Source organism: Lipotes vexillifer, unplaced genomic scaffold (assembly GCF_000442215.2).
Source record: "Lipotes vexillifer unplaced genomic scaffold, Lipotes_vexillifer_v1.1 scaffold822, whole genome shotgun sequence".
In the NCBI taxonomy this organism is placed as follows: Eukaryota; Metazoa; Chordata; class Mammalia; order Artiodactyla; family Lipotidae; genus Lipotes; species Lipotes vexillifer.
The window spans coordinates 1,740,946-1,766,667 of record NW_006770496.1 but is presented as its reverse complement, the minus strand read 5'-3'; the positions used below and the strand labels follow the sequence as shown (position 1 = coordinate 1,766,667).

Here is a 25,722-nt window from a genome sequence, read left to right as displayed (position 1 = left end):
GGAGGTGTGACTGCTCAGTGGGAGTCTGGGTTAGAGTGAATTTTCCAGGAGGTTCTTTAGGAAGGAGGGGGGCAGAGCCAGCTGCAGCTTGCCCCCCATGGGCTGGCTCTGAACCCCTCTCCCTAGTGTCTGCCCCAAATCATATTCCACCTGCTCAAGTTCAAAGGATGGCAAACCACGGCTCTTGTGTCACAGGCAGCAGGCCCGCTGACATCTAAGAGCACATGTTAGCAACTTGAGAAAAGAAGTTGCTCTCCAGGTAGGTCTTGTGGCCAGGATGTGCTTGTACAGTGTATGCTTCTTAAACCATTGAAGCACTACGCCTCCAGCTGGTGAGCAGTTGTGTCCCTGAGTGTCCCCCATCACTGCCTTGGCCATCCAGCCTCTCCTTAGGACTCCCCAGAGCTCCCTGTGATCAGTCAACGTAGGGGCCAATGTCACGGTACAGTCTGGTGGGCATCTTCGGACCTTGATCCAACATGGCACCCAGTGTCCATTCTGATTGGCTGGCAGCAGGGCCAAGACAGTTCATTACAATCCTCATTTTTAAGACATGGATGTCTTTAACAGAAAGACTGCTTAGGAAATGGCCCCATTCAAAAACTGACCTTACTGACTGCAATTTTGTCCTTTTCTGGGACTTTGATAAATCCTGGAAAATTTCCTATTGTATCAAGTAAGTATTTCTGGTAGGTCATTATAAGACACTAGATCTAGCTGCAAATTCCTATTATGGTGTCCTTTTTGGCTGCCCTTGTGAGCTTAAAGTTCATTGTCCACAATATTGAAGGTGGAGTCCCTCTACCTTAATTATGGGTCCCCTGCTTCTCTGCTTTGGAAATACCCCTTTGCATTTTAAGGTCCATCTCAAGCATCTACAGGGCCTAGCACAGTTCCTGCTACATAGTAGGTGCTCAATACATACAGAAATAAAAGTAAAAGAAAACATTTATGATATTGTGCTAAGCAAGAAAAAAACAGGCTATTAGATTTTACACATACAAAAAAAAAAATTCTGCAAAGAAATATGCCATAATAACTGTTGTTGATAACTTTTCCTTTTGGTTCTTTTCTGTGTTTTCTAAATATTCAATAATGAACACAAATTCAGCAATACATGTTTTTTTAAAAAAAAGAACTCAATACATGTTGCCCTGTTTCTTATTGAAGAAGAAAATGATTTGTTCCCAGCACAGGGATGTGGTGAGGACCCTGGAGATCTGGGGGTGAACAGACACGCCTGCCCTCCCATAGTTTCTGGGCTGGCAAGGAGACACCAGGAACTAGTACAGTAAATACAGTAAATAGAAGTGAGATGAAGCAGAGAGAGGGCATTGGCAATGTCTTTTTAGGAGAGGCCACTTGGATCCCCTCGAGATAACTGATTTGATTTTAATCCAGCTCAGGTCTCAGGGGAGATCAATGTTTAGTGAGGGATAAAGACAACCAAAAAAAAAAAAAAAAGAAAGAAGTGACAAGGGCTTCACCAAATGCCTTCTGATCCCTTTAGTGCTGGGCACAGTTGCTGCTTTTGGGGTCCTCCCTGGAATGCTGAGGGCAGATTTATCTGGTCTTGGCTTGACCAGAGCACCACTGTCTCCCACAGCTTAAGTGCACTAATACCAACATTAAAAAAAAAAAAAAATCGTAAGTGCTTTGAAAAAATGCTTTGGTAAAGCTAAATCCTATGTATTGAAAAATAGCCACTGTAGGATACAGTGGAAAGCAGATATAATAATAGACCAGCAAATTCCACCCAAAGGCCCGACACTCCACTATCTGATAAAAAATTATAAGCAGCGGAGCTTCCTACATTTGTCTTTGTACCTAACAGAAATGGCCTCAAAGCGCTTTTGTCCTCTCTTCTTTGCCCTTCTGCTGGAGTTATTTATGTGCTTACTGCCTTCAGGGGGCAGTCAAGTCCATGGGGATGGCTTCGTTCAAACCATGCTCCATTTGTAAATCAACTTACGCCATGAAATCTGAGGGTGAGGAACAGCCTGTCCTAATAAACTTCTAGAAAAGGTCTGGAGTAGATCAGAGATCTTCTCCACACCCTCAAACCCCCTCATAAATGCCTGCTCTTTGACAATAAGAAACTCACGTCTAAAATCATTTCACGTCCCAGGGGCTTTCTCCTTTGTGGAGCCTGTCACTGCTGTCAAAGTACCATGTGAACAAAAGGCACTTTCTGTAATTTTCAAATCTACTGCTGCTATAATTGATAGCAGATAGTCCCATCACTAAAAATTATTCCCTGTAGAAACTCATGCCTAAAAATACGATTTTTCTTTATTTCCTTCACTTCTGAGTGTACCAGAATTCAATTCTTTAACATCACAGAACCTGAGAAGGCCCACTTTGTGAATGTGTCCTGTCCAATTCACCAATACTCCTGAAAAGTTGAGGGACATTGTGTTGAGTTCTGGAGCATCCCCTGCACACTACATTCTCTGCATGTTTTCTCATCGTTGTCACTACAGTGCAGTGTGCTTTGGCTGAAATATTTGAATGTTTGGGAAATGCCTTTCTAAATAGTACTCCTTACCACAAAGTGGCTCAAACCCTTGAATATGCTAATATGTGCTGTGGCTCTCCCAACAGGACATTTAGTTTACAGATTTCCCAAACTTTTAAAACTTAAAACAACAACAATTTTCTTCTCTAGCACACCTATTAGCATCTCCCAGAGTGGGAGTAAAAGCAAGGATTTTTGTGTCACACAGGTCTGAATTGAATCTGGACTGTGCCATTTATTGGCTCTGTGACTTTGGGCAAGTTATGTATCCACTCTAAGACCCAGTTACCTCATCTATAAAATAGGGATAATAGTAATTATTACTTAACACTTTCTACATTGTAGTCTTATCACAGTTTGCTGTCAATCTTCTCTCCCAAGTTATAAAACCCTTGATGAGAAGGATTATGTGTCATTCACTATTACATCCCTAATATATAATTCATGGCATGACATAGATACTTAATAAGTACTTGTGAAATGAATGAATAGAATGAATGATTACACAGAGAAATGACTGGCTGAATGAATATTTCTTTCTCCTTTCATTATCAATCATATGCTTCCAACTGCACTTGTCCCTAGGTTACATGAATTTCTACACATTTGCGTAGGCGCTTGGCATACAGAGCCAGAGCTCTCCCCCAACCGTGTGATTCTCTGCATTAAGTCATCCACACTCCATAGGAGCTACACTTGCCATTCCCCTGAGCCTTAATGACCTCATGAGTCATATTATCTGGCTTGTATTAAAATTTCAGGCATACTTCCTTCTTGGAAAATAGTGTGGCAATGGTGGGAAAGGTGCTGGAGTCCAGAGACCTGAACCATCAGCTCTGCTTGCAGATGGCCATGGTTAAATTATGTAACCTCTGAGCATCTGCTTTCTATCTGTAAAATTGGATGGAAGGACTCAAAGGCATTTGTTAAAGCTAATTTTGTTTGCTTGTCTTAGTGACAGGCAAAGGGGGCAAATTGTAAGCAATGTGAAAACGAAGATAATCGCTCTCTCTCCCTGGTAACCTTTTCACTGTCCACAATCTAGCGTTTAAGCCATTGTTTCTAAAGTATGAAGACCACGCTTCCATCTTCTGAAAAATTACAACTTCAGAATGGAGGGTGCAAATGTAATCAGTGGTTAGAGAGAAAGTTGGGGAATAGATTGTGAGCTGGATATAAAACTCTCCTAGTTGGAATCTGTAATGATGTTTCTGACTCACTGAGAGCAATCATCTGAGGCATAAGCAGATTCTCCATCAACAATGAGGGGCTTGGTTCTGGAAGTACTCATTTGACCCTGCAATCTGTTATGGTCAAATCTTTTCAGCTTCTCATTACTTTCCCCCTTTGATTGTAATGTTTCCTTATTCCAGTTTCAAATCCCCTTCAGAGTCTATTTAACACTCTCATGAGTGAATTGCAGAGGAAGCCATCACACAGGCTTACAGAGATATAAGCCTTCAGCCTAGGGTCTTACAGCCCAAAGAACCATGGATATGTATATTGCACTTCTTTATTCAAGGACTTGGAAAATTCCAAGGACAACATTGCATGGCTCCCTAGCAGTCTACAAAAGGGGAGAGGTCAACACTTTGCTTGATCATCAGAGCACAAAGCAGCATATACCCATGATGGTTTTGCTCATATAAGTTTTTATCAAATAGTGGCACGTCTGGCTGGAATTTGCTGGTTTATTATTTTATCTGTATTCCACCATAACCTACAGTGGCTATTTTCCAATACATAGGATTTAGCTCTACCAAAGTCCAATTTGATTTTCATGTTCCCACATTTCCCAGCTTTATGACTTTAAGATACGTGGAAAAAAATGAAATCTGTTCATGTCATTTTCTTCTTCCAGAGACCAAAAACGGAGAGAGAGAAAGAAAGCAATGTAAAAGTAACAGAAAACACCACCACTTTTGAATGCATTCCCTTATATCACTAAATGTCTTTTCTTCATACATATTTTACCATTAGCTAAATTTCCTCCTTTTCTTCTTCTGGACAAATTCTGCACTGTGGAGCTATTAGCATCATGAGTACATTTAGTCACATTGCTTTTATCCTTTTCTATAGGAAATACCTATTAAAAAAAAGTCTTATTTTAAATAACTCTATTCCCACCCCACAACTTTTCCTGATATAATTCACTGATTTTACTATAACCACCACCACTGCCATCATCACTACCTACTTACAGAGGTTCTTCTATGTATCAAGTTCTCTATCAGGCACTGTATATACCATATACCTACTCAGCAAGGTAGGAATGAACAGTTCTTAACCTTACTTTATAGTTGAGCAGTCCACAACCCAGTACTGTTTAAGTGAATTGTCCAAGGCTTCACAATGAATTTTGTTTCATTTTGACAGTTTCTTCCCTAGTACCTGGGCATGTGCCCAAGTTCTCCATAGCTGGGCTTCATGGGTTTTTCTTGTTATTTGATATTGTCCTACTCTTTAAACACATGATTTCTGGCAAATAATTGAGTTCGTCAGATAGTGGGTGTGATTCAGTCATTGGGTTGTCTTGGGTCAAGTACTTTGTAACATACTATTCTAATTTTTTACTGTTATTCTATTTGTGTTCAGGTTCCTAGATCAGTCTTGCCTCATGTTACACAATTAATCAATTTCTTCATCTTAGTTTCCTACTGTTGCCATAACAAATTACCACAAATTTGGTAGCTTAAAAACAACACAAATTTATTCTTTTTTTTTTGGCCATGTCACTCAGCCTGTGGGATCTTTAGTTCCCTGAGCAGAGATCAGACCCGTGTCCTCTGCAGTGGAAGCACGGAGTCTTAACCACTGGGCCACCCGGGAAGTCCCCGCAAATTTATTCTTTTATAGCTCTGGAGGCCAGAAGTCCTAAATGAGTCTTAAGAGGCTAAAATCATGTGTCAGCAGGGCTGGTTCCCTCCGTACTTTCCAGGGGGAGAATCTGTTTCTTGCCTCTTCCGTTTCTAGCAGCTGCACCCATTCCTTGGCTGATGACCTCATCACTCTGACCAATACGTCTGTTGTCACATTTTCTTCTCTCATGCTGAACCTCCTGCCTTTCTCTTATAAGGACCCTTGTGATTACACTGGGCTCGTCCAGATGATTCAGGATAATCTCTCCATCTATAGAACCTTAACTTAATCATGCTTGCAAAGTCTTTTTTGCCATGTAAGGCAACATTCACAGATTCTGAGGACTAGAATGTGGACCTCTTTGGGGAGGCCATTATTCTGTATACAATACTGCTCATTGAACAAATATTTATTGAGCAATTAATATATGCAGTGAAATGTGCTGGGCTCTGGGGAAGTCACAGGGAACTTGAGAAATAAATCAGCTAGATTATCTGCTTTCATGGAACTTACATGTTAACAGATGGGGCAGACATTAAATAATAATTTTACAGTTATTTATCTTATTGTACAACCGTTTAATTACAATTGTGATAAGTTCTGGAAGCATGGAATGCCATGAAAGAAGAGGAATCCTAGAGGACCTAACTTAACTTGGGGCATCAAGGAAAACTTCTTAGAAGAAATGACTTCTGATCTGAGCTCAGATGTGGGTGATTAATTAGGTAAGATATCTTTTAGATATCTTAGGTAAGTATCTTTTAGAACTTTTCAAATTCAATAGGGTCATTAACTTTTCTTGAGCTAAGGGAAGAAAGCATATTCTCAAGAGATATATAGTTGTCATTATTTTTTAACTTCTTAAAAGCAGGCAAGAAACATTTCCAAATTTGAATACCATATAAGTAAGTACCTTCCTTGGAATTATCTGATTTCTTCTACTTATCAGAAGTCAAGGGTAACTTAACATTTGCATTGTTAGTACTATCCACTGAAGATTCTTGGGATTGCTAAGAGCTTAATGACCCCCAAAGAAATCTGAGTAGATACATTCTCCAAGATTCCAAATATAGACTTAAACCAAAATATGGCTTGGAATGTCTGTCAAATCCTTTGAAATGCTGGGGGAAATTATTGAATAGCAGACTATACATCCAAGTATGGTGTTAAATGTTGTTCTAAGTTCTGTTAGAGTTTTAAACCTTCAAGTCTTCAGAGAGCAATTTAATTTAGTGGTCTCTGATATTTACAGCCTTTCTGTTTCTGTGATAATTTCTTGTCTAATGAACTTCAGAGAGTTTTGCAGAGGCAAAATACATAAGAGGTAGATGGAATCTCATTTAGTTTTCACTTTTTTAATTATGAGAAAAGGATCATCATATCCCCCCGTCATTTTTGGCCCCTTGATTTTCTTCTTCTATAGACCAATGTTTTTTGCAGCCTTTGCTCTGTTTTTCCTTTTTGATTTTGTAAGAGCTCTTTGAATCATGGAGAAAATAATTTATAGTGTGGCATATTACAAAAACCTTTCCCAGTTTGCCATTTGTCTTTTGACTTTGTGTATGCCAGGTTTTTATAAGTGAGATGTATTCATATTTCCCTTTGTGACTCTGGGCAAATTATGAATAAAATTGCTCAGGTTTTTCTTCTTTTATGGTTCCATTCTTTATGATTCAACCTTTAATTTATTGGGGATTTATTTTGCTATAAGGAATAGATAAACACCTAGCTTAAATTTTATTCCCCAGATGTCTAGTCTTTAATCCCACCCATTTACTGAATAAAGCAGTGTTTTGCCACTGATTTGAAAGGCTATCTTTTTTTAATCAAAACCAAGAATCTCAAATGCATTTGGGTTTATTTTTAGATACTATATTCTGTTCCAGTTTAAGCTTTTAAGCTGACTTTTTTGCATCTACATGGCTATATTCCCCTGTAATTTATCTCACTGCTCATAATTTCCTGAGATGCTTAAAGAGGAACCTTAGAAATATTGTCAAGTAAACAACTCCACAACCAACAATTTACTTGAATTTTGATTTCTCATGTATAAAATTGGGATAATGGAATAACTTCGCAATTGTGTGGGAGGATTTTAGATGATGTATGATAAGTACTTAGTCCAGCTTTGGGTATGTTATAGCCACTCAGATTGTGGTTGTCAATTGCCTTTTGTTTTTCAGCCCCTAATGTGTACCTATCATACAATAGGGGCTTAGTAAATGCATATTATGAGACTAAGAGAATGACTGTCCATGCCTTGAAAGCCTATCAGTTTTAGCCAAGGCTCTTTTCACCTTAGTACCATTTCTGGCCTCAGTTATCAGAGATATGGTTGTCTTCCAGACACAGCTATGAGTTTATTAAGTGAGGTAATTTGGAAAACTTTATTAAGTCTTCCAGAATATCAAGGTACACAAAAAATGTTCCAAAGCTGTAGGTTTTTTTTTTTTTTTTTTTTTTTTTTTGCGGTACGCGGGCCTCTCACTGTTGCAGCCTCTCCCGTTGCGGAGCACAGGCTCCGGACGCGCTGGCCCAGCGGCGGCCATGGCTCACAGGCCCAGCCGCTCCGCGGCATGTGGGATCCTCCCGGACCAGGGCACGAACCCGCGTCCCCTGCATCGGCAGGCGGGATCTCAACCACTGCGCCACCAGGGAGGCCCTGTAAGTTATTCTTTCTCGGATGTTTGTTCCCTTCAAAAATAACATTTGATTTTCTAATGATTTGCCAAGTCACAGTTGAAGAATAGCTATCACTCAAGAAGGAAATTTCCTTAACCTAAAACTCTGATGATCACACAAATGCCTTCTTTCTTATTTAATAATTTGTTTTCTCGTAGGCCTGGATTTGTGAGAAAACACTCACATACTATACAGAGTTAGGGTGGAGAACAGAAGAGCAAATACAAGTTGGGTAGGTTGACCAGACAACTGAAGAAGAGAAGCTTAATTTTTTCTATTTAGTTCAGGTTTTGAGCTACTATTTTGCTAGAGTTGTCCATGGTAGTAACCTTGGAGGCTCCAATGTAACCATGATGACAGAGGAAGAAATTTCCTTTCCTTGTTTGTCACAGAGATACTGTTAAACTGAGAACACTTAATCATTTTTATTTTCTATGTACCTGCCACAAAAAAGCCAAGTCATAACACAGATAGGTTAAAGAAATTTACCCAAACACACACACACACAACACACACACACACACACACACACACACACACACACACACACCATGTTAAACAAAATGGAGCTCGGGGTCAGAGATTATTTTCTTGAACAAGAACAAAGGAATAATTGATGGTTACTAGAGAACAGTTTGGTTTTAAACAGAGGAGATGCTAAACTCCAATCCTCTTGCCAATTCGACCTCACTCCTCATTCATTAATTCATTTTATTTTAAAAAATCACCATTTATTGAACATACACTTGATTCCAAGAACTGTGGTAGCCTCTGAGAATATGCCTCCCAAACTATTCAAGTTTGAGGCTCCTATTATAATGAACTCTAGGCTGTCTCAACAGGGGAATAATGCAGAGATGCATTTCTGGGAGATAACTATGGCCTTGGTCAGAGTGGAGAACTGGAAAGGACAGAATGGATGCCCATGATGAGTCATCTGAAAGATTAGTGGCAGGAAAGGCCCAAGTCTAGATAGATGGATCAAGACATCTTTTTTTTTAATTAAGAAACACTTTATTGTTAAAAAAAAAAATGGGATCAAGACATCTTAAGGCTTAGGTTGGGTCTGTAGAAAAGATAAAGAAGAAGATGCTCTGGGAGTACAGACTCCAGCAAGTGATGGGAAGGAATGTAGAGAGAAGGGGTATTACGAAGGCATTACTGTCCTATTTTATAGAAAGAACTGGGTTCAAATGTAAGCCCATTCATTCGATATGCATTTATTGTGCACAAGTAGTGTACCAGCCTCCTATATGCATACCAGGCAGTGGGGAGAGAGAGCTGACTCAGGTATAGTCCTAGCTTTACAACTCGTAGTCCAGCAGTCAGTCTCATAGAGCCAGACACTTAAACTAATGACTAAAATGCAACACCGAAAGTGCAACGATAGCTGTTAGGACACGGTATCTTGGGGACAATGAGGAAGGGAGTCTAATCCTCACTGGAGTGGGAGCATAAGTGTCAGATGGTTTCTAGCAGAAGGTGACAACTGATCTGGGTCTTAAAGGATGACTCAGGGAAAGGGTATATTATAGGTACAGGGGGAAATAGAGCAAGGCTGGGAGGTGAGACCCAACAGGATGTGATGGAAATGATAAGAAGTGTTGAGCTGCTGGAGAGAAGTAGATAAGGCAGTTTCTCCAAGAACAAGGCTGCGTAGGTAGGGACAGGCTAACAAATGGAATTCAGACTTCGTCCTGACCTTGATGGATGGCTCTGAGGGATTTAAGCAGGAAAGGGAACATGGTCTGATTTGCGTTTGGAAACATCACTTTGGTGCCTGGATTTGAGGATTTCAAGGCTGGAGGTAGAGATATCAGTTACAACGTTGTTGCAGTACTCCATCCTAGAAATGATAAGCCCCTGAATTAGGCAGGTGGAATTGAGGATGGAGAAGGGGAATAGACTAGAAAGAACCATTCAGGTGGGTGAAAGGTGGTTTCAAAACTGAGATATGGAATACGGGAGGGATAGCTGATGTGTGGAAAAGATGATAGTCCAGTTTCTGACATGTTACGTTCAAGGCATCTTTGGGACCTACAAATGAGGATATTTATCTGGAAGCTGTATGCACTGGCAGAAGCTCTGAGGAAAGTCTTGAGCTTCATTTGTGAGGCTTACAAGAGAAAACATTCTGTATGTTTATAATGATCAGTCTATTCTAAGAATTTTCACACATATTAATTTATGTAATCCTCACATTAGCCCTTGGAGGTAGGCTCTACTATATTCCCCATTTAACATATGAAGAAACACAAGGAAGTTAGGTGATATATCTCAAATCACTCAGCAAGTACACGGTGGAGCCAGGGTCACTGACGCCCTCAGGCTGGCATCTGAATCTCTGTGCTTAGCCACCAGCCTGTCCTGCCTATAATCACTCAGGGAGAAAGCCCAGAGTGTGCAGAGTCCTGACTGGGTGGGTCCTGGTGCTTAGGAAGGGAAGGGTAACCCTCAAAGGGACAGAGTAGTGCAAAGAGAACCAGAAAAGGGCAGAGGAGTTTCTCGGGAAGGGAGTGGCAAGAAGTGTCAAATGCAGCAGATGATGGGTAAGAAAGGTTTTTGGATTTGATGTTTAGGAGGTCATTGGTGGCCTTAAGGAGAGGTGTTTCATTAGAGTGATGGGGCTAGAGGCCAGCCTGCAGTAGCTTGAGAAGCAAATGGGAGGTGAAGAAAAGCTCTCCTCTTTTAAAAAGTTGCTGGATTCTGCTGCTGCTGTGGCTAACACTTACTAGTACTTATTATAAGCAAAGCACTGTCCTAAAACTCAATCCCCTCCCCCCTCAGACAATACACATACACACTTATATGTATGTATGCGTATAAATACACAGAGATATATATTAAATTGTTAAATATTCATAACAACTGTATGAAGTCCGAGTATTATGACCATTTTATAGATGAAGAAACTGAGGCCCAGAGTGATTGAGCAACTTGCTTCAGGAGAGACAGAGCAAGAAATGCAGCCAGGCTTTGAGCCCAGGTGGTCTGGCTCTAAGACCTGTGCTCATAACCACCCTATTGAAATGTCCCTCAATTAGAGGCAGCAGAGAAATTTGATTGTAGCTGGAGAGGAATGGGGGTTCTGGGAGGTTTATTTTTTAATTTAATATTTGGAATGGGAGAGACCTGAGCAGGTTAATAGGTATCCTCATTTTCTTCCTTGGGTGTAGATAATTTCAGTGCAACCTTGCCCAGTTAGCATACTGTTATGAGAAAATCCATAAAAAAGGAGTGAACTCTAAATAGATTATTTCTAAAACCTCCAGTTCCCTCAGCCCTTCTATGAGGCCTTATTCCCAGGGGACTGGAGACTAGAAACCCACAAACAGAGTTTGTTAATGAATCCATGAGAAGAGGGGCAGAAATCAAGGAACCAAGGATAATGCTAGGGGATAAGTGGAGACACGTGACTTTGGGTGTCTGGGAAGCTACCAGATGACAAAGAAAAGGCCAGTAGCAGGAGGAGAGACAATACTTTCAGGCTTGTTGATGGCAGCTTTCAGGCTTGAGCCAACACTTCTCACCCTTTAATGCTCATCAGAAGCTTTTAGAAGTACATAGACTCACCCCAGAAATACTGAACCAGATGCACTGAGGTGGGACTCCACACGTATTTCTGAAAACTGCCTCACATTCTAAAATAAGCTAAACCTTTTACACTCTGGTATATTCCATCGAGACCAGATAAATCCTCACAAGAGAGGAAGTAAAGCACATACATGTTCAGAACTGCCCTTCCCATCTTAGCTTTCATTTAACAAATCTTATGAAGCACCTACACTGTGCCAGGCATTGCACAGTCCTGGAAACATGATGGTGAGCAAGAAAGACATGGTCCCCGCCCTCAAGTGCTATGAAAGAAACAAAGTGTTATGTGAGAGCAAAGGAGACCTTCTTCAGATGGGCGGTTTGGGGAAGGCCCCTGCGAGGAGGGGACATTTCAACAGAAAGCTGAAGGAGGAGAAGGTGCTGACTGTGCAGAGAACGGGAAGGGTTCTGGGCAAAGGGCCCAAGAACAAGGCGCTGAGACAGGCAAGGCCTGGAGCGCCGCGTCAACACTTACTCCACCTTGAAGACAGTCACCTCCACTCCTTCCCAGGGAGGGCCCAGCCCTTCTCTGCTGAGCTTTCTGTTCCTCTTTGCACCTACTGTTGGAACACTTGTCTCTTCATCATAGTTTGTTTACGAGTTGGTCTCCCTGTCCAGAATCACTCTTTGCATCGCGATTGCCCGCCTCATTTGCTGGCATACTGTCCTACATAATTCATTCTCTATAAATATTTGCTGCCGGAAAAAAGAAAACAGAATCATTCTGTAGAAGCTACAGGACTTGAGGCAAGTCTTTTAATCCTCTAGGTCTCAGTAGACTTATTTATAAATAAAATGGGGGAATCATATCTGTCCTGCAGATATGTGATGGTTAAAAGAGATAGCTTACTCAGGGTGCCTCGTGGCAGGGCTGGCACACAGTAAGTGCTCGAGAAATGTTTGTTGAGGCGTGACTGACTATGTGAGTGACTGACTATATGATTTAACTGGTAATGAGAAAGTTGGGATACTTGTGCAAGGTTCTTAGAAATTAAGCTCTTCATAATATTTCATTAAAGCTAAAACCAGAGCCGTGTTTACTTTCTGACACTGAGGACTGGCTACTCTGAATGTGTTTCATAATTTATGCCAAACACAGGTGTGCTGATGTGAAGAGCTGCAGGTTGAGTTCAGGTTCTACTCACTAGGTATGAGACCTGGGTCAAGACCTTAAGCCTCAGAGGTAAAATATGTTTGATAACTATACCTATAAAATAGAGTTTGGCCTTGTGATACTATACGAAAGTTGGAGACCTAAGTATGAACTCATGTACACACACACACACACACACGGGTAGATTCATAGCTTACATACATACAAATATACTTTACTAAACTCTCCTCTAGGAGGATCTAGAAGCAATGTCATCCTAGTAACAACAGGCACACCCAGCAACCAGATCTCAGTTTCTAAACACCATCTTCCAATAAAAGGAACCAGGTCTCCTTCGAAAGTGGTGGATTGTAGGGTTGGGGCAGGAAAAATACAAGATGACCCTGGATCATCTGGCATTACCAGAAAGTAAGGAAATTCTAAAGAAAGAAAGGAAAAAAAGAAGGAATGAAGAAAGGAAGAAAGAAAGAAAGAAAGAAAGACAACAAGCAAAGAAAAAAAAAAGGAATGGAATGGAGCTGTGTCAAAAGGACCCAGGGCAACCCGAAAGAGCTCCCGGTGGCCAAAGCTGGAAAAATCTGAGCAAGAAAATAAGTAACGTAGTACTGAATTATAACTCAAAGTATGAAATACATATACACAAGTCTATATTGACATAAATGAATAACTGGATACATAAATAGAGAAGGGGAGATATATCTTTGCAGAAGAATTCCAAATAATATACTCCCTTCTCCAGGAGGTGAGCTTAGAGCCCCCATCCTATTGAGTGTGGTTTGGACTTAGTGACCCAGTTCTAAAGAACAGAGAAAAGGAAAAGGGAAAAATAGTGACTTTCCCATGAGGAAGCCTGGCAAACCCCTCCTTAACAAAGTGATCAAGGTTAACGTCCCCCTGGATGTCATGTGGGTATCACGTACCCCTGATAAAATGTGATGAGAAGGGCACTTAACCTCTGTGGTGTTCCTTCCAAAAAAAAAAAAAGACTGTCTAATCAATATAAAAACAACAAACAAATCCCAATTTGGGGGACATTTAATGAACATACTTAACCAGTACTCCTGAAAACTGTCAAGGTCATGAAAAGCAAGGAAAGACTGAAAACCCATCATAGACTAGAGGAGACTAGGGAGACCCTAAATGCAACGTGTGTCCTGGATTAGATCCTGGAACAGAGGAAGGACATTAGCGGAAAAACTGGTGAAATCCAAATCAAGTCTGAAGTTTGGTTACTAGTCACGTACAAGGGTAATGTTGGCTTCTTTAGTTTTGACCAAGTAATGTTAAAATATTAACATTAGGGGAAACTGAACTTGGGTGAGGGTGTACTCTCTATGGAATCTTCACAACTTTTTTGTAAACCTGAAATTATTCCAAAATAAAAATCTTATTTAAAAAAAAAAAAACGGAGTTTGGGGGCGATTAAACGGTAAAGCACATTGCAAGCTCACAGAGCTAAGCACATCATTACGAACGGAAAGGCACTGTCCATTGTACAGAAGGAAATTTAGTGATTAATGAATCTTAGAAAATGTTAAATTTCCTGTCCATCTATAATTTTTTCCTGAACCCTATTACCTCCCATTAAAAGAGACACCAGATATTTTATCTGACACTTAATGTTTAAAAAATATAAATTCCTGAGGTCAGATTGTTTATTCCTCAGTTGAACGAGAATTTGTCCTGTGTCACTTTCTCATAAAAAGTGCTAACTTTCTCCTTATGTCGGCTTCCTGGTAGTTTGATTCCAGGGAAACACGAATTCCGTGTACATGCACACACGCCCACACACTCAGCACTGGAGAGCTTCTGGTTCCTGCAGAAATCGGATTTACTGTGGGAAAAGCTGTTGCAAAGTCTGGATTGCTTTCCTAAGGCAGCAGGTCTCTTTTGCAGTCGTTTAAATGGGTTGGAGGCCCCAGGGAAATAGAAGAATCTATCTCCACTAGCGCACACATTCTGAACATAATTCTCTTGTAATGTAGATCAAAGTGGTGTGAAGTAAGTCCTGACTATGCCTTAGAGATGTTGCTAAATATGGCCCGTCCCTCCAGCTCAGGGTTGGTGAGGAAGGAGGTCGGTTCAAAGCCACAGAGTCTGCTTGGGGATCTCAGAGTTAAGGGACCCAGGAGGGAGCAGCGTAAAACTGCGGAGGCTCCAGGCTGCACCAGGCCCAATCGGGGCTGGTACATAGTAACCCTCTGATCTAAAAAGGAGAGGTTTAGGGCTTCCCTGGTGGCGCAGTGGTTGAGAGTCCGCCTGCCGATGCAGGGGATGCGGGTTCGTGCCCCGGTCCGGGAAGATCCCACATGCCGCGGAGCGGCTGGGCCCGTGAGCCATGGCCGCTGAGCCTGCGCGTCCGGAGCCTGTGCTCCGCAACGGGAGAGGCCACGGCAGTGAGAGGCCCGCGAACCGCAAAATAAATAAATAAAAATAAAATAAAAATGAGCGGTTTAAAGCAACAGGGCACACATGAAGAAACCACATCCAATTTTCAGCTGGAGAGCTGTGGTGTCGGGGTCGTGCTCATGCACACGCACACACAGACACACACTGGCAGCAGGCATGGCCTTGCTCTGTGTGCAAATGAGAGGAGGAATGCTATAAATAATCCCCCCAAAGTAGCACAAAACCATCTGGGTGGTCTTTACAACACAGTCTGCACTTTTCCTTTTCCTCTCCTCTCTCCTCCCCTCGTCTCTCCTTTCTCCTTGTCTTGCCCTCCTCTTCCCTCCACTCTGCCTATTCCCACTCCATCCTCCTCGTGCCCGCTGAACACTGTAGACCGTTTCTTGCTTCAGTTAAGGGTGGACGGAGTTTGTCATTTTTGAACGCGTGGTAGAGAAGGATATGGAGATGTGACCAAAGGACTGGCGAGAAGCGGGCTGGAATTTCAGCTTTGCTGTAGATAATGAACACGGGTTCATTGCAGTCCCTACATGCTGTCCCACCTTTCGCTTTTGGCCCCACTAAAGTCAGGTACCTGTTGCTCTGCACTGCGGGGCTTCGCCCCTGCAGGCCCCTGGAGCAGAGAGACCCCTTTGTCCCTCTACTCTACAGCATGCAATTCGCAGGGACGATGGCTTGCATCATACTACATTTTACCAGAATCTGAAACACATGAAAAGCAGGACATTGAGGGTGCAGAGTCCTGCTTGTGAGGAACTAGCTGGCCCAGAAGCAGTGGTTTGACTCAGAATACCAATACCGCAGGGGTATCAGTGAGGCACAGAGCACAGTGGTAAGAACTTGGGTTTTAAGGACAAACAGACCCAGGGCTGAATCCTCTCCTTGCCCCTTACTAGCTGTGTCACCTTATCTTTTAGTCTCAGTTCCCTCATCTGCAAAATAAATACACCCCCAAGAGCACTGCTAAATGAGATCACGTATGTAAAGTGCAGTGCCTGGTAATTACTCACATACCATGTATGTGCCTGGCAAGATGGAGGCGACAAAGATGGGCAAGATGCAGAGCAGCTGCCTGATATATTTACATTCTAATAAGGAAATCTATGTAAACTTAATATCTCTGTGACTCCCTTTCCTCATCTATAACGTGTGGGTGACAACAATGCTTATTTCATAAGACTGAATGATTAATATACATGAAACATTTAGAAAAGTACTGGCACATTGTAGTACTCGAAAAGGTATTTCATGCTGTTGGTTGAGAGGAGACTTAACATTTTGTGGAGAAGGATTAAGAGTTATTTTACAGAGAAGGTGACAATGAGATGAGCTAGAAGGATTGCTTGGTGTTGACGGGGCAATCTGGGTAGAAGGAATGATTAAGAGGTGCAAAGGTGCAGGGTTGGGAAGGTTGAGATGGGTTCAAGGGGGAGCCAATCACTCCTTTTGGGCTACAGCATGAGCTACACAAGGATAATAGTAGAGGTCCAGGAAGGCTTTTTGAGAATCCTAAAGTGCTAAGTGAAAATATGTACTTAATTGTGCAGGCAATGTGGAGGTCATAGGCTGGGGGAAATAATATGATTAGAGGTATGCAACAGGAAAATTAGTGTGGCCATGAAGTAAGGACAATTAGAATTTCCATCAGCAACGCAAATGAGAAACTAGTGGCACGTCATTTATTCATTCAACAAATATTTCTTTGTTATGTATAAGGCACCATCCTAGACATTGGGTATACATAGATGAACAAGATAGAATCTGACCTCCTGGAGGTTATAGCCTAGTGGGAGAGACTCACAGATGATCATGCAGGTATATCATTCAAGACAAGGCAAGTTCAAAGAAAGAACCTACAGGAGCTTTGACAAGAAGAGTGTGTAAAAGGAGTCAGGGATGGCTTCCTCATCCTTCAGGCAAAGATTTTGCGGTGGACAAGATCGTATCTATTTTATAGAAAGACATTTCTGGCATCCGTATGGAAAATTTATTGGAAAGAGGTCAGGAGGGCTTCCCTGGTGGTGCAGTTTTTGAGGGTCTCCCTGCTGATGCAGGGGATGCGGGTTCGTGCCCCGGTCTGGGAAGATCCCACATGCTGCGGAGCGGCTGGGCCCGTGAGCCATGGCCACTGAGCCTGCACATCCGCTGCGCAACGGGAGAGGCCACAACAGTGAGAAGCCCGCGTACCACAAAAAAAAAAAAAAAAAAGAATAGAAAGAGGTCAAAAGCAGATTTGGTTGAACTAGTTGGGAAGTTATAGCAGGAGCAACATCAAAAGATGATTGTGTGAAAACTTCATGCAATGATACTGTTACTTGTAATAACACAGATGACTCTCACAGACAAAAGAAACCAGACACAAAGAATATACTGTATTCTTCCATTTACATGAAATTCAAGAGCAGAACTTTATATAAATGAACTAATCTGTGGTGGTAGATTTCAGAGTAGTGGCTTTATTGGGGGGTTATTGACTGGAAGGGTCATGAGGAAGGCTCTGGCAGGCTGGAAATTATATCTGTTTCTTTACTTCTAATTCACACCTGCTATGTAGGTATAATTTGTGTGCCATGGGAATGAAAAGTAGGTCTGATATGTACCATTTAAAAAAATGCACACTCAAAATGTAATGTTAAGGGGGAAGAGTAGGATAAAAATTTGTACATATAACATTATCATAACTCTCAAAGAAATTAATATAATTTATTTAAAAATTAAAAGGAAAATATCCAATATATATATATATATTTTTTTTTCGGTACGCGGGCCTCTCACTGCTGTGGCCTCTCCCATTGCGGAGCACAGGCTCCGGACGTGCAGGCTCAGCGGCCATGGCTCACGGGCACAGCTGCTCCGCGGTATGTGGGATCTTCCTGGACCGGGGCATGAACCCGTGTCCCCTGCATCGGCAGGTGGACTCTCAACCACTGCGCCACCAGGGAAGCCCTCCAATATTTTAATATTGGTTATTTCTGGTGGTGGGATTTCAGTTGACTACTGTGAAGAGATACCCCGAGGGGATTTTCAAGAAACACTGACACAAAGGTTGAGAGACCAACCAACCTCTCTGAGCAAAGGACAGGGATCTGAATCCCATTTCTGGTCTTTCTCAGGGGAGTAACAGTTCTGTAACCTTTTTAACCCTCAGTTTCCTCAGTCTTAGAAAAGGGGTCATAATGGTGCTTGCACGCTGGGGCTATTTGGGGGACTAGACAGGATGAAGAGTAAGCACAGTGAATGCTCAGTAAACATCAGTTATTGCTCTTAAAGGAAATTGTGGAGGCAGAAGAGGATGAAGCTGTCCACGTTTGCACCAACTGCCCCTCTTTTCTGTGTCCTCCGTAGAGATGGAGGCTGGCGATGGGATTTGAGGAGAAGGGTGGAGGGACCAGGGAGCACGCCCAGCTGGGGTGGAAGCTGAACATTTCTGAGACGAAATCCTCCGACTTCCTCCCAGCCAGAAAGGATGGTCGAAATGTTCCCAAGTTGGGAATTGAAAAGGGGGTGGTGATGGGAGGACAAGGAAATGCTATTTTGAGTATAAATTCTACAGAGTATAAAAATAAAGAATGTCATTTTAAATGGGATAGTTTAAAGTTGAACATTTTGTGACTATGTATAGCTGTGAGTGTGAAAATATATAAAATGATGTTATTTAAGGAAATCACAAAAACCCATATCACTTGCCTTTGTACATAGAGACACGTTACTTCTGTACATTATCAAGCAGTGAATATTATTATATTCGCATGCTATTTGAATACATGGAAAAAGTTTTTTTAATTAAAATTAACTCTTCTAGAAATCAGTGGAGACCACATCTTCTTAGGTAGAATTAAGGGAAATTTAACTGGCACTTAGTCAATAATCGAGGTAGCATGAAATGCACATGTACCCCAGGTATTTGCATCTCTTTCTTCCTGCTCAAGGAGACAGCCTTATGATATTTAATATTACCAGTAACCCAAATCGTGTTCATTGGTTAGGCCAAAAAGTGTTAAAATGACTTTATTTCAATAAGAATAAAAATGAAATTACAAATAAAAAAAAGCCTGTTGTGTTATATATAGAAATACTATAATTCTGGGAAAGGGGGCATAGAATTTTATTTTTTAATTTTATTTATTTTGTTTTATTTTATTTTATAGGAAGTTTCTGAAAATCATTATTTTGAGGCCTAACCAGATCTAATATCATAGTCTCATTCATAGCATGAGCAGGACATTGTGTCCACATTTGTCTGTTTCCATCTGCATTCCAATTCAGAATTGTCAGGACTTCCCTGGTGGTCCAGTGGTTAAGAATCTGTCTTGTAATGCAGGGGATGCCGGTTCAATCCCTGGTCAAGGAACTAAGGTCCCACATGCCGCAGGGCAATTAAGCCCACACACCGCAACTACGGAGCCCACATGCCACAACTAGAGAGCCCTTGCACCGCAACTAATGAGCCTGTGTGCCACAACTAGAGAGAAGCACTGCAATGAAGAGCCCACACGCTGCAATGAAAGATCCCATGTGCCGCAACTAAGACCCGATGCAGCCAAAAAAAAAAAACATAAATAAATATTTAAAAAATAAATAAATAAAAATTAAAAATTGTCCAACACGATATAATGCACACACGGTATTCTGAAGAGCTACTTCTGAATAATAATGATATTGGTAATAATTATATTAGCTACCATTTTTATTAATATTTATTTATGCAGCAGGTATTGTGCTAAGCATTTTATATATATTAGTTCACCTACTTCCCCCAACAAATCTATGAGGGAGGTATTTTAGGTATTTTGTTAGACCAATTTTATGGGTGAGAACAATAAAGCTTAGACTAGGGGGAACAACTGCCCAAGTTTTCCCAGGATGTGGGACTTCCAACTGCTTATACCAGGAAAGTCCTGGGCAAACTGCATGAGTTGGTCACTCTATAAAAGTAACTTGCTTGAGTTTTAAGGGGTAGAGAGGGATTTAACCTCTTCTCACCTTGGCTGGTCAGATTTCCTATGTACTGCCGGCCCAGCTCTAGATTACAGTCTAAAATAAACAGCAAAGACATTCTTTGGTGGCATGGGGGAGGGATCTAAGTTGAAGTTTGGGAATATTATTCCAGGTGATGTAATGGAAAATGTCATTTTTCCGGTCCCTGTCCCCAGACCACGGAGCCAGTGAAGCTGAACCTCCCTTTACCAGATTTCCAAAGGGCTTGCATATCACCATAATCTGACATTCAGAATGAAAAAGCACTCACCTTAGGAAGGGGATAGAGGTGACACAAGGGTTGGCCAGGGTCCTGTTTACAAAACTCCAGGGTGTGACACACCACATCAGCATTCACATCTGCTCTGAGCCTGGAGGGAAATAGGGCAAAACAAAGGATATTTAAAAGCTCTCAGGCATTAGGAAACAAAAGCTATTTCAAAAGAAGGTCAACTCCCAGAATGAATTCTAGTATGGCCTTTGAGTCCAGTTCCATGCTGCTGCTGGATCATAACGATTTCCTGCCACTTGCTTTCTCCTACTTTTAGAATAAGGTCCTGGGGGTGGGGAGAGAGGACTCACAGCACTGAGCTGTGAGCCGGCCTCTCACACGGGCACTGTGATGCTTTTCAGGAGAAGCCGCAAATAAAATTGAGAAAGGAAAAGTGGACAGAGGTGTAATTTCATGGGAACAACATTATTTTTTTAAATTAATTTATTTAATTAATTTATTTTTGGCTGTGTTGGCTCTTTGTTGCTGCGCGCGGGCTTTCTCTAGTTGAGACGATTGGGGGCTAACTCTTCGTTGTGGTGCGTGGGCTTCTCATTGCAGTGGCTTCTCTTGTTGCAGAGCACGAGCTCTAGGTGCATGGGCTTCAGTAGTTGTGGCACGTGGGCTCAGTAGTTGTGGCTCACGGGCTCTAGAGCTCAGGCTCAGTAGTTGTGGCACATGGGCTCAGTTGCCTGGAGGCATGTGGGACCCTCCCAGACCAGGGCTCGAACCCGTGTTCCCCGCATTGGCAGGCAGACTCTCAACCACTGCACCACCAGGGAAGCCCCAGAACAACATTTTAATGTTTGCTGAGCCTTATAGCAAAAAATCTTTGATATAGCCTTAAACACCTAAAATTATTTTCTTAGATGTAATCCAAATCACCTCTTTTCCTTTTAAAGTAAATATATTTATCTTTGACTTTTTCCCCTGAGTATGGTGTAAGGATAGTGCTCTTCAAACATTTTGGTTTATGTCTGGGTTTGAAGGGGTTAAAACAAACCTTCCATATTCATTTTCAACATGCCACCCCCAACACTCTTAAACCAAGAAGAATGAGTATAATGTGCTGCTTCAAATGAAGGAACAAGGCATGTGTGGACTTTTAGTAACTTTTCCAAGTAAGCTACTGATTCAAACTCAAATCAAAACAACAAAAACAAAGACTCCAGAAACATACGTTGGTAATATCTAGAGATTAATCTTGGAAGGACAGTTATCAATTCTAGAAGCTATTTTAAGGGGTTTCTTCTCAACTCACAAGATCACTTAACTGTCCCCCTTCACCTGTAGGGGTGGGTTCCTGGCAACTGTGTATATACTTCATATCTCCCGCCAGTTGATTGGTCCTCATTAGACTGCAATTCAAGTAGGACCAATCAGATTCTCTCTCAGGGAAATTTGGAATTGGTATTGAAAAGTCTGACTTCATTCTGGGCTGTTCCAAGAATAGCAGGACCTATAGTGACTGGGGACTGTAATGTCATTTCCGGCCATGAGGACAGAGCATTTGGAAAGCTAGTCTGTAGGATGGGGTTCAGGGGGCAGAACCCAACATGTGCAGTGAGGAACAGACTCTGTTCCTGGTGGCTTCCCAGTCCTGTTTCCAGCTCTATCTGAAGCCTGGATATTTTCCTGTCTTTAAGTTCCATGACATGCTTTAGGTGCCCTTGTAATAAATCTACTCTAACGCTTTAGGTGCCTTTGTAATAAATCTACTCTAACACCCTCCCCCTCCAACTATTACAGTGACTATCTCTATAGCTACTACAATCACTACCACCATTCTTCTCTCCCTGACCCTCCTCCTCTTTCTTCCTTCTACTTCACAAGCAAAGCTAAGTTGTTTCTGTCTTTTTGTTCTTTTTGACTGAATGCAGTCACAGCCCACACATGGGCCAGCCCTTGAGAAGCACTGGTGAGCCTGGCAATGCTTGGCCCTGTGACCAGGGCCTGGATGTAAGTCATTGGATCTGCTCCCTGGCTTCACTCCTATTTCTGCTTTATTTCTCCAATAACCATTCCAGCGACCCTCCATTGGGTTGTCCACTCCTCCAAGGGAGTTTTCTACCTGGACATGCAGAATAAAAAAGGAGATTTAGAGAGGTAAAACAAAAGCAAGCTGCAAACAAAACAAAATAAAACAGAAACGCATCCTGGTTTTACTTAGTGTGCATACGTAGGACTTTTAATAGTTGCTGAACATTGAGACATCTTTAAAAGCTCTAATAATCTTAACTTTGGACTGCCAAGCAAAAAGTGCGAAGAGGGGCCTTGAGTGTTAATTTATATCATGAACCTTCTTGCAGAAAGAACTGCCCCAATATTAATGAAAAGCCTATCGGAGAAAGACAGTCCATCTCAGAGATCTTTAAATATTTTGATGGGATCCAGGAATCCCATTCCTGTGCATCTATCAGGAAAAGATGAAAACTCTAATTTGAAAAGACACATGCACTCCAATGTTCATAGCAGCACTATTTAGAATAGCCAAGATATGGAAGCAACCTAAGTGTCTATCAACAGGTGAATGGATAAAGAAGATGTGTTATGTGTGTGTGTGTGTGTACACACACACACAATGGAATGAAAAAGAATTAAACAATGCCATAAAAAAGAATGAAATAATGCCATTTGCTGCAACGTGGATGGACCCAGAGGTTATCATACTAAGTGAAGTAAATCAGAGAGAGAAAGACAAATGTTATATGATACAACTTATATGTGGAATCTAAAAAATAGTACAAATGGACTTATATACAAAACAGAAATAGACTCACAGACATAGAAAAGAAACTTATGGATACCAAAGGGGAAGGGGGAGGGATAAATTAGGAATATGGGATTAACAGATACACACTACCATATATAAAACAGATAAGCAACAAGGTTTTACTGTGTAGCATAGGGAACTATGTTCAATATCTTGTAATAAACTATAGTGGAAAATAATAAAAAAGAATATATGTATAACCAAATCACTTTGCTGTACCCCTGAAACTAAGACAATATTGTTAGTCAACTATACTTCAATTAAAAAAAGGAAAAATATTTTGATGGTCACTAGTATGTGAAAACATAGGCTGGGATCATGGCTTTCAAATTTCATTCCAGCTGAATGAGACTAACAGTGTGACTGGCTAGATGGCTTTTCAACAGTGTGACTGGCTAGATGGCTTTTCAGCTTTTTTTTTTTTTTTTTTTTTTTTTTTTTTTTTTTTTTTTTTTTTTTTTTTTTTTCCTGAGTTAAGACAGGAAAGCGAGCTCATCATGAGAGTCATCTGCTTGGCCCCAGGGTTCCTTCATAGGAGGTGGAGGGGAAGGTAACGTAAAGGTGACTAAGCTGTGGAACAAGCAGTTTGTGACACACAAGGTCCATTACCAGAGTAATGTCTACCAAGGGTCAGTAAATCAGGAGAGGGTGGCTGTTTTCACACATCTGTTCTCAACTTAATGGTTCATTTATTTACTTGATGACTGCTGTCTTTGGGGAGATCTGGTATTTTGTGGACTCAGGAGGGTAATAAATAGGGCTCTGCTTAATCTTTTTTTTTTTTTTCAACCTAAGGCCAAGATCCCATCTGTGGCAATTCAGAACCACCAGAGCTAACTCATCATATGGTGTCCAAGATCTATTCTCTTTCCCCTGCAAACAGAGCAAAATTTCAAGTAAGTGAACTTGAATATGGGAGTGGGGATGGGGGCCCCTCATTCAGCGAGTGAGACTTGTGTTCTCTGAACTGAAAAATAGAAGAGGGGAAGTGGGTATGTGGTTTCCCTCCCCAATCCTCTAAGATCAGAGCTTTATCATCAAAAGACTGGAATTGAGAAGCACTCCTTTGCACAAGAATAGAAAGTGCTGAGCCTCAGACATCCAGACAGGTGTAAGACCATGACAATGTGCAAGATGCAGCGAAGTGGCAAAGTAGCATGTGTGCTCTTAACCAGCCTTGGGACAGAAGGCTTAGGCTACACACAATTTCTGAAATCCTTAGGAAATCTCCAAACCCTTAATAACTATTCCCATCCAACATTGCTTTCTTTTTCCCGGAGCTGCAAATAAGACTAAAATGGTCACATTTCAATTGACATCCTTTACTACCTTTACAGGTAACAGAGTTGTACAGGAGTGAGTCATGTGGGGAGGAGGCTTCAACACATTCGGCAGAGCTAACTAACAAGTTTAATTAGGATCATGGTAGAAGGAAGTCAATGCTGATGACTGCCATCATCATAAATCAAAAGAAGGGAACACGGTCAGGGTTAAGTTTGAACAGACAGGTAGAGTGATAGCCTATGGCAGGGAGTAAGGACAGAGCCTTTCACACATGGAAGCTCTCAGATTTAGACCTTTGACATCACTTTCAAAGGAAAATTTATACATTAATATATAACCACAGAGATACACTCACAGCATTGAAAGAAGATCTTCCTCATACGACTTAACACTTTTATCTCACTTCTGGACCGCACACTTTGGAGTGTACTAGGAATTTAATCATTTCTATAAATCTCATCATTACCTTGTCAATGGCTCAGTTGTATTATTGTACTTTATATTTTTGCTATTTAAAAATACGTTAGTTACCTTTAAGTTGTACCAAAATTGTTTTAAACCCTGTTTTGCATTTTTCTTCTAAACATGTTAGTAGTTTAGGCCTCTCCTGATTTCTGAAAACCCCTAAGTTTGGAATATAAGATTTTATGATTGAGAGCATAAATAGATACCATGAAGCAAGGTGAGATGAACAGAAGACCAGCATCAGCTTTGCTATGGCAACCTCTGGCACAACAGAAGTCAAGACAAGGAAGACGGAGCATGTGGTCACTTGGTAGGCTTGGTTGTTCCCGGAAGTAGCCCCGCCCTGCCTGACCCAGGTTCTTGGGCTAATGAATGCCCGAGTACTCAGGTGTCCCACTTCCTAACAAGATCCTGTGGTTCGCCTGTGGGTAGGAAATGTAATTGCTGAAAGCTTAGTCCACGAATCATTGAGAATTGACCTGTGAAATAATGAGGAGGGATGCCCTCTGGGTTAGGAAACATTTAGTATTGGAAGCCTGAAATTCAGGTAAAACTAAATCATAAGGTTGTCAGGTTCAGGGTCTACATCAGCCCAGAATTGCACATGATTGATTAAAATAAGCTGTAAGAAGAGGCCACCATAGGAAGAGAAATTGCTATCAGCAAACAACTAATATGGGTCCTGGAAAATTACACACAAACAAAACTAATAGTGGACGGAACCACAAAGGGGGATCATTTACTATATCTATCTTTCTTCAAAGTGGCCTCCCCCA

At 41.4% G+C, this 25,722-nt stretch overlaps 1 protein-coding gene across 2 annotated transcripts in view; it reads right to left on the bottom strand.

Moving 5' to 3' along the window:
* AOAH (acyloxyacyl hydrolase) overlaps positions 1–25,722 on the bottom strand; it is a 179,296-nt gene that overhangs the window by 122,904 nt on the left and 30,670 nt on the right. For both annotated transcript variants that reach the window (XM_007446115.1, XM_007446116.1), the window contains one exon: positions 20,425–20,524. In XM_007446115.1, coding sequence (XP_007446177.1) covers positions 20,425–20,524 — 100 coding nt within the window. The remainder of the gene's footprint in view (positions 1–20,424; positions 20,525–25,722) is intronic.